The 14,451-nt window shown below is 48.0% G+C and overlaps 1 protein-coding gene across 1 annotated transcript in view; it reads left to right on the top strand.

Annotated features, from left to right (window-relative positions):
- LOC311119009 (uncharacterized protein) overlaps window positions 1–14,451 on the top strand; it is a gene marked incomplete at both ends in the record, with an annotated part of 53,089 nt that overhangs the window by 26,356 nt on the left and 12,282 nt on the right. Inside the window, 5 exon segments of the mRNA XM_084193758.1 lie at window positions 615–740; window positions 5,842–6,071; window positions 6,591–6,751; window positions 8,282–8,351; window positions 8,591–8,708. Coding sequence (XP_084049884.1) covers window positions 615–740; window positions 5,842–6,071; window positions 6,591–6,751; window positions 8,282–8,351; window positions 8,591–8,708 — 705 coding nt within the window.

Genomic DNA, 14,451 nt, shown 5'->3' with positions numbered 1-14,451 from the left:
AAAGTGTTGTGGTTCAATCTTTACTTGCCTTCGTTGTTACTTTCCCAGTTTGTCACGTCATCTCAGCTTATACTTCCACTCTGTCAGCAGGTGAAATACTTTTTTAGATTGAATTACAGTGAACTGAATGGACTGGAAGACACAAAAACACTGGAGTAGTGAGTCATGCTGTGTTAGCTAGCTGGTTTGTTTGCTCGCGGAGCTCTGTAACTTAGATTTATTTGGCCTCTGATGGATTCTCAGTCGCTTCTATCAACAATGTGTTCTAAGTTGTGTTTATACTGACTGTCTCTCCTCTCCTCTCCTCTCCTCTCCTCTCCTCTCCTCTCCTCTCCTCTCCTCTCCTCTCCTCTCCTCTCCTCTCCTCTCCTCTCCTCTCCTCTCCTCTCCTCTCTGTCTCTCCTCTCTGTCTCTCCTCTCCTCTCTGTCTCTCCTCTCCTCTCCTCTCCTCTCCTCTCCTCTCCTCTCCTCTCCTCTCCTCTCCTCTCCTCTCCTCTCCTCTCCTCTCCTCTCCTCTCCTCTCCTCTCCTCTCCTCTCCTCTCCTCTCCTCTCCTCTCCTCTCCTCTCCTCTCCTCTCCTCTCCTGTCCTGTCCTGTCCTGTCCTGTCCCTCAGAGCCCTACAGTCCAGCGGTGTGGGTGATGATGTTCGTCATGTGCCTGACCGTGGTGGCTGTGACCGTCTTCATATTTGAGTTCTTCAGTCCGGTCGGCTACAACCGCAGTCTTTCCAGCGGAAAGAGTAAGTGACGGAGTTCCATTAGAAAGAGCCTATGCTAGGTCCATGTTTGGTAGCCATGTTGTTTCCTAGGTGACTGAATGGATACACAATTCCATACAGTTGTTCTATATGTTCAGTGTCTCATAGATCACTGAGAAATGTTGCTTTAAGAATCAAGTGACTGAACATTCCAGAGTACCCTCCCTACACAGTATTTGTCTGATGTACATTTCCATCACTAACAGACATTTCTATGCCTTGTTTGTGCTGTTGTTGTTGTTGGTTGGTCAGTCAATCAAGTATCACTGCAGAAAAATAGATTGGTATGAAAGTGTGTGTATCTGTCACGCCCTGACATAGAGATCTCTAGTTGGTTTGGTCAGGGTGTGAAATTCTAGGTGTAGATCTATGTTATCTATGTCTATGTTGGCAGGGTGTGGTTCCCAATCAGAGGCAGCTGTCGATCGGGCACACGGAGTGGTCGACGAAGCAGCAGGAGGCCGTGAAAAGGCTGACTGTGGAGGAGGAGGAGGCCGCTATAGTATAGTAGGTCCAAGACCTGCAGCTCAGCAGTCTGAGAGAGGAGACCACCACATTGCGGGGGCTGTTAGCTCAGAGGGAGCAGGAGTTCTCCCTTCAGAGGGAGGCGCTACAGGAGGCTCACAGGGAGAAGGAGTCAGTGGATGCACTGAGAGAGGAGTTGGCCAGGCAACAGGAGGAGCTGAGAGAGGAGTTAACCCTTCAGCAGCAGAGAGCTCAGTACTTAGAGCAGAGGCTGGCGAAGCAAGGTTGCAGAGCAGAGCCAACTCCCCTCACTCGCTTTGAGGAGCGTGTGACCGTGCAGGCACCAGGCTATGCCCCGGCGTTGCGCACTGTGCCGCCAGGGCGCCGGTGGAGCGGACAGCTCTGGCACTGGAGTGGAGACACTGACCGGAGCTGAACTGGACCCCTGTGGAGCGGACTGCTCTGGCTCTGGACTAGAGCAGCTGACCGGGGCTGGACTAGGCACCGGTGGAGTGGACTGCTCCACTCCAGTGCCAGAGCAGTCCACTCCACCGGTGCCCATTCCAGCTCCGGTCAACTGCTCCACTCCAGTGCCAGAGCAGTCCGCTCCACCGGTGCCTAGTCTAGCTCCGGTCAGCTGCTCCCCTCCAGTGCCAGAGTAGTCCGCTCCACCGGTGCCCAGTCCAGCTCCGGTTAGCTGCTCCAGTCCAATGCCAGAGCAGTCTGCTCCACCGGTGCCTAGTCCAGCTCCGGTTAGCTGCTCCAGTCCCATGCCAGAGCAGTCCGGGTCCGGTCGTCTACTCTCCCACACCAGGGTCCAGACAGGACTTGGTGCATCGCGGGAGGACTGCAGAGCCGGAACCAGATGTCGGTCCCTCTCCAGGGTCAAGGGGTCCCACACCAGGGTCCAGACAGGACTTGTTGCATCATGGGAGGACTGCCGAGCCGGAACCAGACGTCGGCCCCTCTCCAGGGTCAAGGGCTCCCACACCAGGGTCCAGACAGGGCTTGGTGCATTGTGGGAGGACGGAGAGGGGAAGCATCGCGCCGGGGTCCAGACCGGACCAGGTGTGCAACGGGGAGCCAGAAAAGGAGAGGACAGTAAGGTGGACGTCGCGCCCGGAGCTGGAGCCGCCACCGAGGCTAAATGCCCACCCGGACCCTCCCCTAATGAGTCAGTTTTGCGGCCGGAGTCCGCACCTTTGGGGGGGGGTACTGTCACGCCCTGATATAGAGATCTCTAGTTGGTTTGGTCAGGGTGTGAAATTCTAGGTGTAGATCTATGTTATCTATGTCTATGTTGGCAGGGTGTGGTTCCCAATCAGAGGCAGCTGTTGATCGTTGTCTCTGATTGGGGATCATACTTAGGTAGCCATTTTGCCTACCTTTAGTTGTGGGATCTTGTTTCTGTGTGTTTGGCTTGTTTGATGTATAGCCTTTAGAACTTCACGTTCAGTTGCTTTGTTATTTTGTAGAGTGTTTAATATTAACATTAAACATGTACGCATACCACGCTGCACCTTGGTCCAATCATTTACACAACGAACGTGACAGAAGATCCCACCACCAACGGACCAAGCAGCGTGAACAGGAAGAGCAGACAACATGGACATGGGAGGATATTTTGGACGGTAAGGGATCCTGGACTTGGGAAGAGATCCAGGCAGGTATGGATCGCCTTCCTTGGGAGCAGAGGGAGACAGCGAGAAAGGATAAACGGCGAATCCGAAGTGCACAACGACGAAGGAGGCCCGAGAGGCAACCCCAAGAAAAAATTTGGGGGGGGGCACACGGGTGGTCGACGAAGCAGCAGGAGGCCGTGAAAAGGCTGACTCGAGAGGAGGAGGAGGCCGCTATAGTAGAGGCCCTCCAAGACCTGCAGCTCAGCAGTCTGAGAGAGGAGACCACCACATTGCGGGGGCTGTTAGCTCAGAGGGAGCAGGAGTTCTCCCTTCAGAGGGAGGCGCTACAGGAGGCTCACAGGGAGAAGAAGTCAGTGGATGCACTGAGAGAGGAGTTGGCAAGGCAACAGGAGGAGCTGAGAGAGGAGTTAACCCTTCAGCAGCAGAGAGCTCAGTACTTAGAGCAGAGGCTGGCGAAGCCAGGTTGCAGAGCAGAGCCAACTCCCCGCACTCGCTTTGAGGAGCGTGTGACCGTGCAGGCACCAGGCTATGCGCCGCCGTTGCGCACTGTGCCGCCAGGGCGCCTTCACAGACCCGTGGTGCGTGTCTCCAGCCCGGTGCGCCCCGTACCTGCTTCTCGCACCAAACCAGTGGTGCGTGTCCCTAGCCCGGTACGGCACGTACCTGCTCCTCGCACCAAACCAGTGGTGCGTGTCTCCAGCCCGGTGCGCCCCGTACCTGCTCCTCGCACCAGACCAGTGGTGCGTGTCCCTAGCCCGGTACGGCCCGTGCCTGCTCCTCGCACCAGACCTGTGGTGTGTGGCCCCAGCCCGGTACGGTCCAGTCCAGGGTCAGAGCAGTCTGCTCCACCGGTGCCTAGTCCAGCTCCGGTCAGCTGCTCCACTCCAGTGCCAGAGCAGTCCGCTCCACCGGTGTCCATTCCAGCTCCGGTCAATTGCTCCACTCCAGTGCCAGAGCAGTCCGCTCCACCGGTGCCCATTCCAGCTCCGATCAACTGCTCCACTCCAGTGCCAGAGCAGTCCGCTCCACCGGTGCCTAGTCCAGCTCCGGTTAGCTGCTCCAGTCCAATGCCAGAGCAGTCCGCTCCACCGGTGCCTAGTCCAGCTCCGGTTAGCTGCTCCAGTCCCATGCCAGAGCAGTCCACTCCACCGGTGCCTAGTCCAGCCCCGGTCAGCTGCTCTAGTCCAGAGCCAGAGCAGTCCGCTCCACCGGGGTCCAGTTCAGCTCCGGTCAGCGTCTCCACTCCAGTGCCAGAGCTGTCCGCTCCACCGGTGCCCAGTCCGGGTCCGGTCGTCTACTCTCCCACACTGTTACGCCCTGACATAGAGATCTCTAGTTGGTTTGGTCAGGGTGTGAAATTCTAGGTGTAGATCTATGTTATCTATGTCTATGTTGGCAGGGTGTGGTTCCCAATCAGAGGCAGCTGTCGATCGTTGTCTCTGATTGGGGATCATACTTAGGTAGCCATTTTGCCTACCTTTAGATGTGGGATCTTGTTTCTGTGTGTTTGGCTTGTTTGATGTATAGCCTTTAGAACTTCACGTTCAGTTGCTTTGTTATTTTGTAGAGTGTTTAATATTAACATTAAACATGTACGCATACCACGCTGCACCTTGGTCCAATCCTTTACACAACGAACGTGACAGTATCAGAGCATGGAAACCAATACTTTCTCTCATATGTTGCATTGCAGCCCTATATTTTTAATATTGAAGCAGACATATATTATTCAGCAGTCTAGTTTGCACCGCTGTCATATTCTGTATGCTTCCCGCCTCTGTCCGATACCTCCGCGCTCTTTCTCCTTCTCTCTCTTCTCTCTCTTAGGTCTCTCTCTCTCGCTTTCTCTCGCTCTCTTGCTCTCTCTCTCTCTCTCTCTCTATTTCTCTTTCTCTCTTTTTTCTCTCTCTTTTTTCTTTCTCTCTCTCTCTCCCATATTTTACTGCATGGCTGCTGAGCTGTACATATTTTACCTCTCTGTCCTCCTCTCACACATTCCCTTCATCTCTCTTGTCTCTCATCCCTTTCTCCTGTCGTTTAAAATAAGGGTTCTAGTGTTCGATCTTGGTGAAGATTTTACCATGAGTGGTGAAATTAAGTGTATGATTACATCTCAGTGTTGAAAGCGGTGGTGTTCAATATTTATTGACAGTGCTTGAGAGGGAATCCGCAAGGTATTATTTACTTATATCAAATCAAAGTTTATATGTCACGTGCACCGAAATGCTTACTTTCAAGCTCTTCATCATCAATGCAGTGTTCCATATCAAAGGTAAAGAAATAGAACATCCAGAATAGGATCAATACTAGGTCAGATCAAATAAAAACACACAAGAAATAAAACACAAGAATGTACACTATATACAAGGTCAGTACCAATACCTTATCATAAGGCATAGATCAATCATTCCAGTTTTCTTTTGGATATTTAGTTCATCTTGAGTGGAACAATATTGGCCATAATGTTGATTAGAGTGTTATATACAGTAAAATGGGTTGAATACACTGTTGTTGTTGAGTCCAAAACTACAGCACTGGTTTGTCCACTACTGAGTGTATTAAAGGGATACTGTACTTCGGATTTTGCCAATGAGGCCCTTTATCTACTTCCCCAGATTCAGATTAACTGGTGGATACTATTTCTATGTCTCGGTGTCCAGTATGAAGGAAGTTAGAGGGGGTTTCACGAGCCAATGCTAACTAGCGTTAGCGCAATGACTGGAAGTCTATTGGTATCTGCTAGCATGCTAGTATCCCTTTAACACTGCATGCCTTCATTTAAAGTTCTATTGAGATGACTATTGACTGAATGCAGTCATACCTTTCCAGTGAGGCACTCTCCTCCTCCTTTTCCCTCATGTCCTCCCTCTCTCTCTCCCTCATACCCCACCCCACCAAACTCCTTCTCTGCCCCAACCCTGCTCTCCCCCCACCCCCTCCTCTCCCTCTATCCTTCTCACCCTCTCTCCATCCAGAGGCAGGAGGCTCTACGTTCACCATAGGAAAGTCTGTGTGGCTGCTGTGGGCCATCGTGTTCAATAACTCGGTCCCGGTGGAGAACCCCAGAGGAACCACCAGTAAGATCATGGTGCTGATCTGGGCCTTCTTCGCTGTCATCTTCCTGGCTTCCTACACAGCCAACCTGGCTGCCTTCATGATCCAGGAGGAGTACATAGACACTGTCTCTGGACTCTCAGACAAAAAGGTAAACATAGAAGAATGATGGTGTGGTTTTTTGTAAGGTGGGTAAGGGTTATAGTTACTTGGCAAAGGGTTCAATTCTGATGTACCAATGCTCAAAATATGTTCAGTTTGATACGAATTGCACTCGCAAGCACACTTTTCTGTCCAGGCACCCTCCTCTCTCTCTCTCTCTCTCTCTCTCTCTCTCTCTCTCTCTCTCTCTCTCTCTCTCTCTCTCTCTCTCTCTCTCTCTCTCTCTCTCTCTCTCTCTCTCTCTCTCTGCTTTCTGCTTTCTGATGTTCAATGTTTTGGTTGAATATGATAGCATGTGCTTTATGGTCAATACTTTGTTGTAGTGATACTGCTCAGTGTTATGGTGATTGGACATGGCTAGAGATTTTATTTTAGATTTCTGGATTCATACTGTTTATGTGGTTTGGTCTCTATGGTTCTCTGATGTAAAAAACATAGGGCCACTGTTTCTTCATAAAATAGGGATGTTTAGCCCAACTCAAACTCTCCTTCCTCAACTCTTTTTCAGTTCCAGCACCCCACAGAGCAGTACCCCCCTCTGAAGTTTGGCACGGTGCCCAACGGGAGTACGGAGAAGAACATCCGCAGTAACTACCCTGGCATGCACCATTACATGGTCAAATATAACCAGAGAGGGGTGGAGGACGCCATTAACAACCTCAAGACTGGGTCTGTCTTTCTTTCTGTCCCCTCTGGAATCTGAACTACTGTATGTCTATGGGAGGATGATCCCCTCATTCTCACTCTTTTCCCTAAACTTCACTCTCACAATATCAACCTCTCACCCTAAAGCTTCCTCTATGACCCCTCTCTCCTTATCCTAATGTCTGGTTACATTCTATCTCTTTTTTACTCTCTCTCTCTCTCTCTCTCTCTCTCTCTCTCTCTCTCTCTCTCTCTCTCTCTCTCTCTCTCTCTCTCTCTCTCTCTCTCTTTCTCTCTCTCTCTATCTCTGTCTCTCTCTTTTTCTCCCCCCTCTCTCTCGCTCTCACTCTCTCGCTTTCTCTCTTTCTCTCTCTGTCCCACTCTGTATTACAGAAATAGTAAAATACTTCCCCCCTCTCCTCTACCCTCTCCTCTCCTTCTCTCCATCTCTCTCCACCACTCTCTCCTCTCCTACTTTCTTCATCTCTCCCCTCTACCCTCTCCTCTCCTTCTCTCTCCATCTCTCTCCTCTACTCTCTCTTCTCCTCTCTCCATCTCTCTCCTCTCCTCTCTCTATCTCTCTCCTCTCCTCTCTCCATCTCTCCCCTCTCCCCTCTCCCCTCTCCCCTCTCCACTCCTTCTCTCTCCATCTCTCTCCTCTACTCTCTCCTCTACTCTCTCCATCTCTCTCCTCTACTCTCTCCTCTCCTTCTCTCTCCATCTCTCCCCTCTACCCTCTCCTCTCCTTCTCTCTCCATCTCTCTCCTCTACTCACTCCTCTCCTCTCTCCATCTTTCCCCTCTACCTTCTCCTCTCATTCTCTCTGCATCCCTCTCCTCTTTTCCCCTATCCTCTCTTCCTCTCTTGTTAAATCTGCATCATATGTCTGGTGGGTTGGATCATCCTTACAGTTTACTGTCACTAAGCCCCTGTCATCATCTCTCCCCCTATTGCCCCGCCACCCCATTTATAGTACACTGTTCATGTGCTGGGAATGAGATGCTCTCTGTTGCTCCCTCTGTCTTCCTCTCTCACCCCTCTTCTCTCTCTCTCTTTCGCTCCACCTCAGCCTCTCTCTATCTCTCCATCATTTTTTCCTTTCCTTTCTTTAATATATGCCCCCCCCCCCCCCCCCCCTCTCTCTCTCTCTCTCTCTCTCTCTCTCTCTCTCTCTCTCTCTCTCTGGTTATTTCCTCCCCTGTGTGTTCTCTCGGTGTGTCTGTGCTTAAACGTTATAATCCTCATCACGCTCTATCTCTCTCCCCCATGTGTCTTTTCCCCCTGAAGTGTGTAAATCTTCTTTCCCTCTCTCTCTCTCTCCTCCCATCTCTTTTCTCACAGTACTATATAAATCCTTCTCTCTCCACCTTCCATCCCCTCTCTCTTTCACTCTCTTCACTTTTCACTCTCTTTGGCACTTTCTCCCTTTCTCTCTCCTCCCCCTCTCTCGTCCTAACTTCAGATCTCTCTCACTCTCTCAACTCTTGCCTTTCTCTTTCTCTACCCCTATCCCTCTGTTCTATTAACTCTTTCACTCCCTCGCTCTCTCTACAGGAAGTTGGATGCCTTTATCTACGATGCGGCTGTGTTGAACTACATGGCCAGGAAAGACGAGGGTTGTAAGGTGATGACCAGACAAGTTTGACTTTATTTCTTCTATTTATTTACTTCTTTATAGTTTATTATTGTCAGCTAGATAGCGGATTGCTGTCACTTTGTGAACATTGCGTTTGTGTAAATAGCAATACAAAAATGTGATGTATTGCTTGGTTGATTGGTTGAGTGAGGGAGTGAGTAAGTGATTGAGTGAGTGATTAGTTGCTTGCTTGATTGATTGATTGAATTGATGTTTGCTTGTCAAAGGTGATGACCATAGGCTCTGGGAAGGTATTTGCCACCACAGGCTACGGTATCGCCCTGCACAAGAACTCCCGCTGGAAACGCCCCCTCGACCTGGCCCTGCTGCAGCTGGTGGGAGACGGTGAGGACAGGGGAGGAGGGGAGGAGGAAGGAGGGAGGGAGACAGTGAGGACAGGGGAGGAGGGGAGGAGGAAGGAGGGAGGGAGACGGTGAGGACAGGGGAGGAGGGGAGGAGGAAGGAGGGAGGGAGACGGTGAGGACAGGGGAGGAGGAAGGAGGGAGGGAGTGCAAGGATGTAGAGAGTGAGGGGAGACTTGGGGAAGGTCTAAGGGGTGGTAGGGGGTAAAAAGGAGGGGGGAGGAGAAAGGGGGAGATGGAGGTCAAAGGGCAAAGGGTAAGGGGTAAGGAAAGACACTCCCTACACCTACCCCTTGGTCCTAACCATTTGATGTTTGCAGATCTGTAAGGTCTGGATAGGTATCAGCAGTTTAGTGGTAGAGCTTCCACCATATTGCTTCCACCTTACAGATCTGCGAATATTGGAGGGTTAGGGCCAAGGGGAAGGGGGAGGGAGGGAATTGGGACTGGCTGAGGGAATATGGTGGGGTGCTGTTGGGGGGAGATGGTGATGACTTGTTGGGTCATGATGGAAGCGGAGCAAAGGCTATGCGGAGATGAACTGGGGATGGGTCCATAGGAATGAGGGATCTTGAACAGGGGATGGGGCCATAGGAATGAGGGATCTTGAACAGGGGATGGGGCCATAGGAACGAGGGATCTTGAACTGTGGATGGGGCCATAGGAATGAGGGATCTTGAACAGGGGATTGGGCCATAGGAATGAGGGATCTTGAACTGGGGATGGGGCCATAGGAATGAGGGATCTTGAACTGGGGATGGGGACATAGGAATGAGGGATCTTGAACTGGTGATGGGGCCATAGGAATGAGGGATCTTGAACCGGGGATGGGGCCATAGGAATGAGGGATCTTGAACAGGGGATTGGGCCATAGGAATGAAGGATCTTGAACTGGGGATGGGGCCATAGGAATGAGGGATCTTGAACTGGGGATGGGGACATAGGAATGAGGGATCTTGAACTGGGGATGGGGCCATAGGAATGAGGGATCTTGAACAGGGGATGGGGCCATAGGAATGAGGGATCTTGAACTGGGGATGGGGCCATAGCAATGAGGGATCTTGAACTGGGGATGGGGCCATAGGAATGAGGGATCTTGAACTGGGGATGGGGACATAAGAATGAGGGATCTTGAACTGGGGATGGGGCCATAGGAATGAGGGATCTTGAACAGGGGATGGGGCCATAGGAATGAGGGATCTTGAACTGGGGATGGGGCCTGAGGAATGAGTGATCTTGAACAGGGGATGGGGCCATAGGAATGAGGGATGTGGTACTATGGCTTTCAGGCATTAGGAGCAGCACTTCAGACTATTTTTGAGAATCTCTTTTGATATACCTTCCTCTCTTCCTCCTCTCTCTTTTTTTCTCTCGCTCTCTTCCATCTGATGAAAGGAAAGATTTAGTTTGTGTGTGTCAGTGTTGTTTGGAGGGATCATCACAACTTGTGCTGCGACAGTTTTATAGTCATTACAGATAAGCTGAGGAACAGAGCGAGACAGAGAGACACAAAGAGACTGAGAGAGGGAAGGACAGAAACGGACTGCAAGAAATAATGGCTGAAACAGACAGACTGACTGAAACTAAAGGAATAGGAGAGACATATATAGACATTTCAGTAGAAATAGAGATGACATAGTGAGCCAGATAATTCAATAATTGAATTCCGATAGGGTGTTATTATAACACTATGTTTGTCCATTGTCTATTTCCAATGTCGGGGATTAGAGAGAAAGAGAGATTTAGCCTGTAATAGAGAGAAAGGCTGTTTTTAGCAGAGGCTGTCAAAACACTAATGTTTAATTGTCATTTTTACAGGCTGCCTCACACACACGCACGCACGCACGCACACACACACACACACACACACACACACACACACACACACACACACACACAAACACAAACAAAAAACAAACACAAACACACACACACTGTATTGTCTCAATCGGATGCTCCTTGTTTGGCTTTACTCATTTTTTAAATCGGCTTTGCTCGTGGCGTGGCGGACAAAGCCCTTTAGCTGCCTCTGGCACACTGCGCTTTAGCTGCTTACACACTGATAATGCCAATTTGGTGCCAAGATCTATTAAATAACATCCTGAGACCACGTGGGAAACAGTCTATGCATGGGAAACGGAGCGTTCACACCTGCATTGACAGGTTTTATTTGTTGTTGCTTTTATTTATTTGATTTGTTGGTGGAGCATGCCCTTGCTCTTACCTCTGTGTACCTCAGGCTGAACAATGGTGCTGTATGGTGGAGGGCTCTAGGAACAGGAGGTGTTAAGTGAGGATGGATCTGCTAATCGTAAGGTATTATACTGTATGTGGGGATTACTAAAGAAGAGGATTAATTCCTAGAGGATAGGAGATGTTTCTCACATTCACGTTTCCTTAAGGGCCGCTTCTCAACATCCATTCTGACGCTCTGTTCTATACCATTATTCTTCTTATGTCAGTTTATGTTATGTCATGTCATAACTTCCATCGTTACACACGGCCTCATGTGAGATCTATAGCATCTATCTCCATTTTTTCTGGATAATGATTGCACAATGTGTGACTCTTTGAGATCTTATTGATCTCTCCACAACCAGCACCTCTGCAGTGCACAAAGGTTTCCTTTCTCCTTTTGAGTGTTGCCTGCAAGCAGTAGTAGTTTGTATAAGGTTTGGTATAAGCAGTAGTTTGCATAGGGTTTGATACAAGCAATATTTGTAAAAGGTTTGATATAAGCAGTAGTTTGCATAGGGTTTGATACAAGCAGTATGAGTTTGTATAAGGTTTGGTATAAGCAGTAGTTTGAATAGGATTTGATACAAGCAGTATTTGTGAAAAGTTTGATATAAGCTGTAATTTGTATATGATTTGAGAAGCAGTTGGTTGTTTTGTCTAGGGTTTGATAGAAACAGGGGATTATATATACTTTGCTGCCCAGGCAGCTACCATGTACCCACACGTCTGTGGACATGTCTGGCATGATGTCACGGGTGGCAGTTTGACAGAATTGCCCCTAGCCCCTACTACCCATGTTTTCCCTAAAACCGCCTCGTTGGAACATGCCATCTGTGTGGTGACAGCGCGAGCTCTACCTGACCTCACCTGCCAAGTAGGTCAGAGGTGTTGTGTGGATTTGACACACCTGCCAGATTTGGCAGGCTGGAGCTGGTTGGAGCTGGCTGGAGGCGCGGGGAGAGAAGGCTGCCATCTAAACATAAACAGTCTACAGCTATGGTGTGAAGGAGGGAGAAAAAGGAGAGAGGGAGGGAGGGGGAGAGAGAGAGAGAGAGAGAGAGAGAGAGAGAGAGAGAGAGAGAGAGAGAGAATAGAAAGCAGAGTCACTCTGAGTCAAGTGGAGAGAAAGCCCCAGGGATGAGACAGAGCTTAGAAAAAGGGTTTTGTTTGGAGGGACGTGTGCGTGTGTGTACCACTATGTCTGCTGTCTACCTGTGGAAGGGGGAAAAGCTTTTCCTATTCTATGTCATTGTGTTTCAATATGGCAGTTATCCATATCAATTTGTCATTGGTGAAGGTCAAGACTGAACAGATACACTCAAAGTCAAGTGGAAAAAAGGCACAGAAAGCGCATTGGAGCGGTGATTTTTCTAAAGATTCTCGTCTTCTCTTTGAGAAGGCAGCTTTAAACAGGTACCTGAGTCTGTTGTTGCGTTCCAATATGCCCTGGTCCATCTGTTGCTGTAGCTGTGGGCTCTGGCTAAATGGCTAATGATGTTCAACAGAAGTCCCATTAGTCAAATCACACGGCTGACTGGGCCGGCATGATTTAAGCAACGACAACATAGGAGGTAGTAGAGAGGTCATTAGAATAGCAGGGTCAGTTCCATTTCAATTCAGTCAGACAATGCTATGAGGACTTTTCAACTCCATGGCTTGAATTTCAATTCATATCCCGAAGTGATGCAATTAAAAAAGACTTGGCACTATAACCCTGGACAGTAGTAGTAGTAGTAACTGCTGTAGCAACACTGGTGGTTGTTATGATAGTAGAACAGTAGTAGTACTGTAGTGGTTGTTATGATAGTAGAACACTAGTAGTGGTGGTTGTTATGATAGTAGAGCAGTAGTAGTAGTGGCTGTTATGATAGTAGAGCAGTAGTAGTAGTGGTTATTATTATAGTATAGCAGTAGTAGTGGTGGTTGTTATGATAGTAGAGCAGTAGTAGTGGTGGTTGTTATGATAGTAGATCAGTAGTAGTGGTGGTTGTTATGATAGTAGAGCAGTAGTAGTGGTGGTTGTTATTATAGTATAGTAGTAGTAGTGGTTGTTATGATAGTTGATCAGTAGTAGTAGTGGTTGTTATGATAGTAGAGCAGTAGTAGTAGTGGTTGTTATGATAGTAGAACAGTAGTAGTAGTGGTTGTTATGATAGTAGAGCAGTAGTAGTAGTGGTTGTTATGATAGTAGAGCAGTAGTAGTGGTGGTTGTTATGATAGTAGATCAGTAGTAGTGGTGGTTGTTATGATAGTAGAGCAGTAGTAGTGGTGGTTGTTATTATAGTATAGTAGTAGTAGTGGTTGTTATGATAGTTGATCAGTAGTAGTAGTGGTTGTTATGATAGTAGAGCAGTAGTAGTAGTGGTTGTTATGATAGTAGAACAGTAGTAGTAGTGGTTGTTATGATAGTAGAGCAGTAGTAGTGGTGGTTGTTATGATAGTAGAGCAGTAGTAGTAGTGGTTGTTATGATAGTAGAGCAGTAGTAGTGGTGGTTGTTATGATAGTAGAGCAGTAGTAGTGGTGGTTGTTATGATAGTAGATCAGTAGTAGTAGTGGTTGTTATGATAGTAGAGCAGTAGTAGTGGTGGTTGTTATGATAGTAGAGCAGTAGTAGTGGTGGTTGTTATGATAGTAGATCAGTAGTAGTAGTGGTTGTTATGATAGTAGAGCAGTAGTAGTGGTGGTTGTTATGATAGTAGAACAGTAGTAGTAGTGGTTGTTATGATAGTAGAGCAGTAGTAGTGGTGGTTGTTATTATAGTATAGTAGTAGTAGTGGTTGTTATGATAGTAGAGCAGTAGTAGTCATTGTTATGATAGTAGAGCAGTAGTAGTAGTGGTTGTTATGATAGTAGATCAGTAGTAGTGGTGGTTGTTATGATTGTAGAGCAGTAGTAGTGGTTGTTATGATAGTAGAGCAGTAGTAGTGGTTGTTATGATAGTAGAGCAGTAGTAGTGGTGGTTGTTATGATAGTATAGCAGTAGTAGTAGTGGTTGTTATGATAGTAGAGCAGTAGTAGTGATGGTTGTTATGATAGTAGAGCAGTAGTAGTAGTGGTTGTTATGATAATAGAGCAGTAGTAGTGGTGGTTGTTATGATAGTAGATCAGTAGTAGTAGTGGTTGTTATGATAGTAGAGCAGTAGTAGTGGTGGTTGTTATGATAGTAGAACAGTAGTAGTAGTGGTTGTTATGATAGTAGAGCAGTAGTAGTAGTGGTTGTTATGATAGTAGATCAGTAGTAGTAGTGGTTGTTATGATAGTAGAGCAGTAGTAGTAGTGGTTGTTATGATAGTAGAGCAGTAGTAGTGGTGGTTGTTATGATAGTAGAACAGTAGTAGTGGTGGTTGTTATTATAGTATAGCAGTAGTAGTAGTGGTTGTTATGATAGTAGAGCAGTAGTAGTGGTGGTTGTTATTATAGTATAGCAGTAGTAGTAGTGGTTGTTATGATAGTAGAGCAGTAGTAGTGGTGGTTGTTATGATAGTAG

The sequence above is a fragment of the Coregonus lavaretus genome (genome assembly GCF_964263955.1).
Source record: "Coregonus lavaretus genome assembly, contig: HAP1_SCAFFOLD_2754, whole genome shotgun sequence".
Classification (NCBI taxonomy): Eukaryota; Metazoa; Chordata; class Actinopteri; order Salmoniformes; family Salmonidae; genus Coregonus; species Coregonus lavaretus.
Note: the sequence above shows the minus strand (reverse complement) of the source record. Positions and strands in the feature narration are given on the sequence as shown.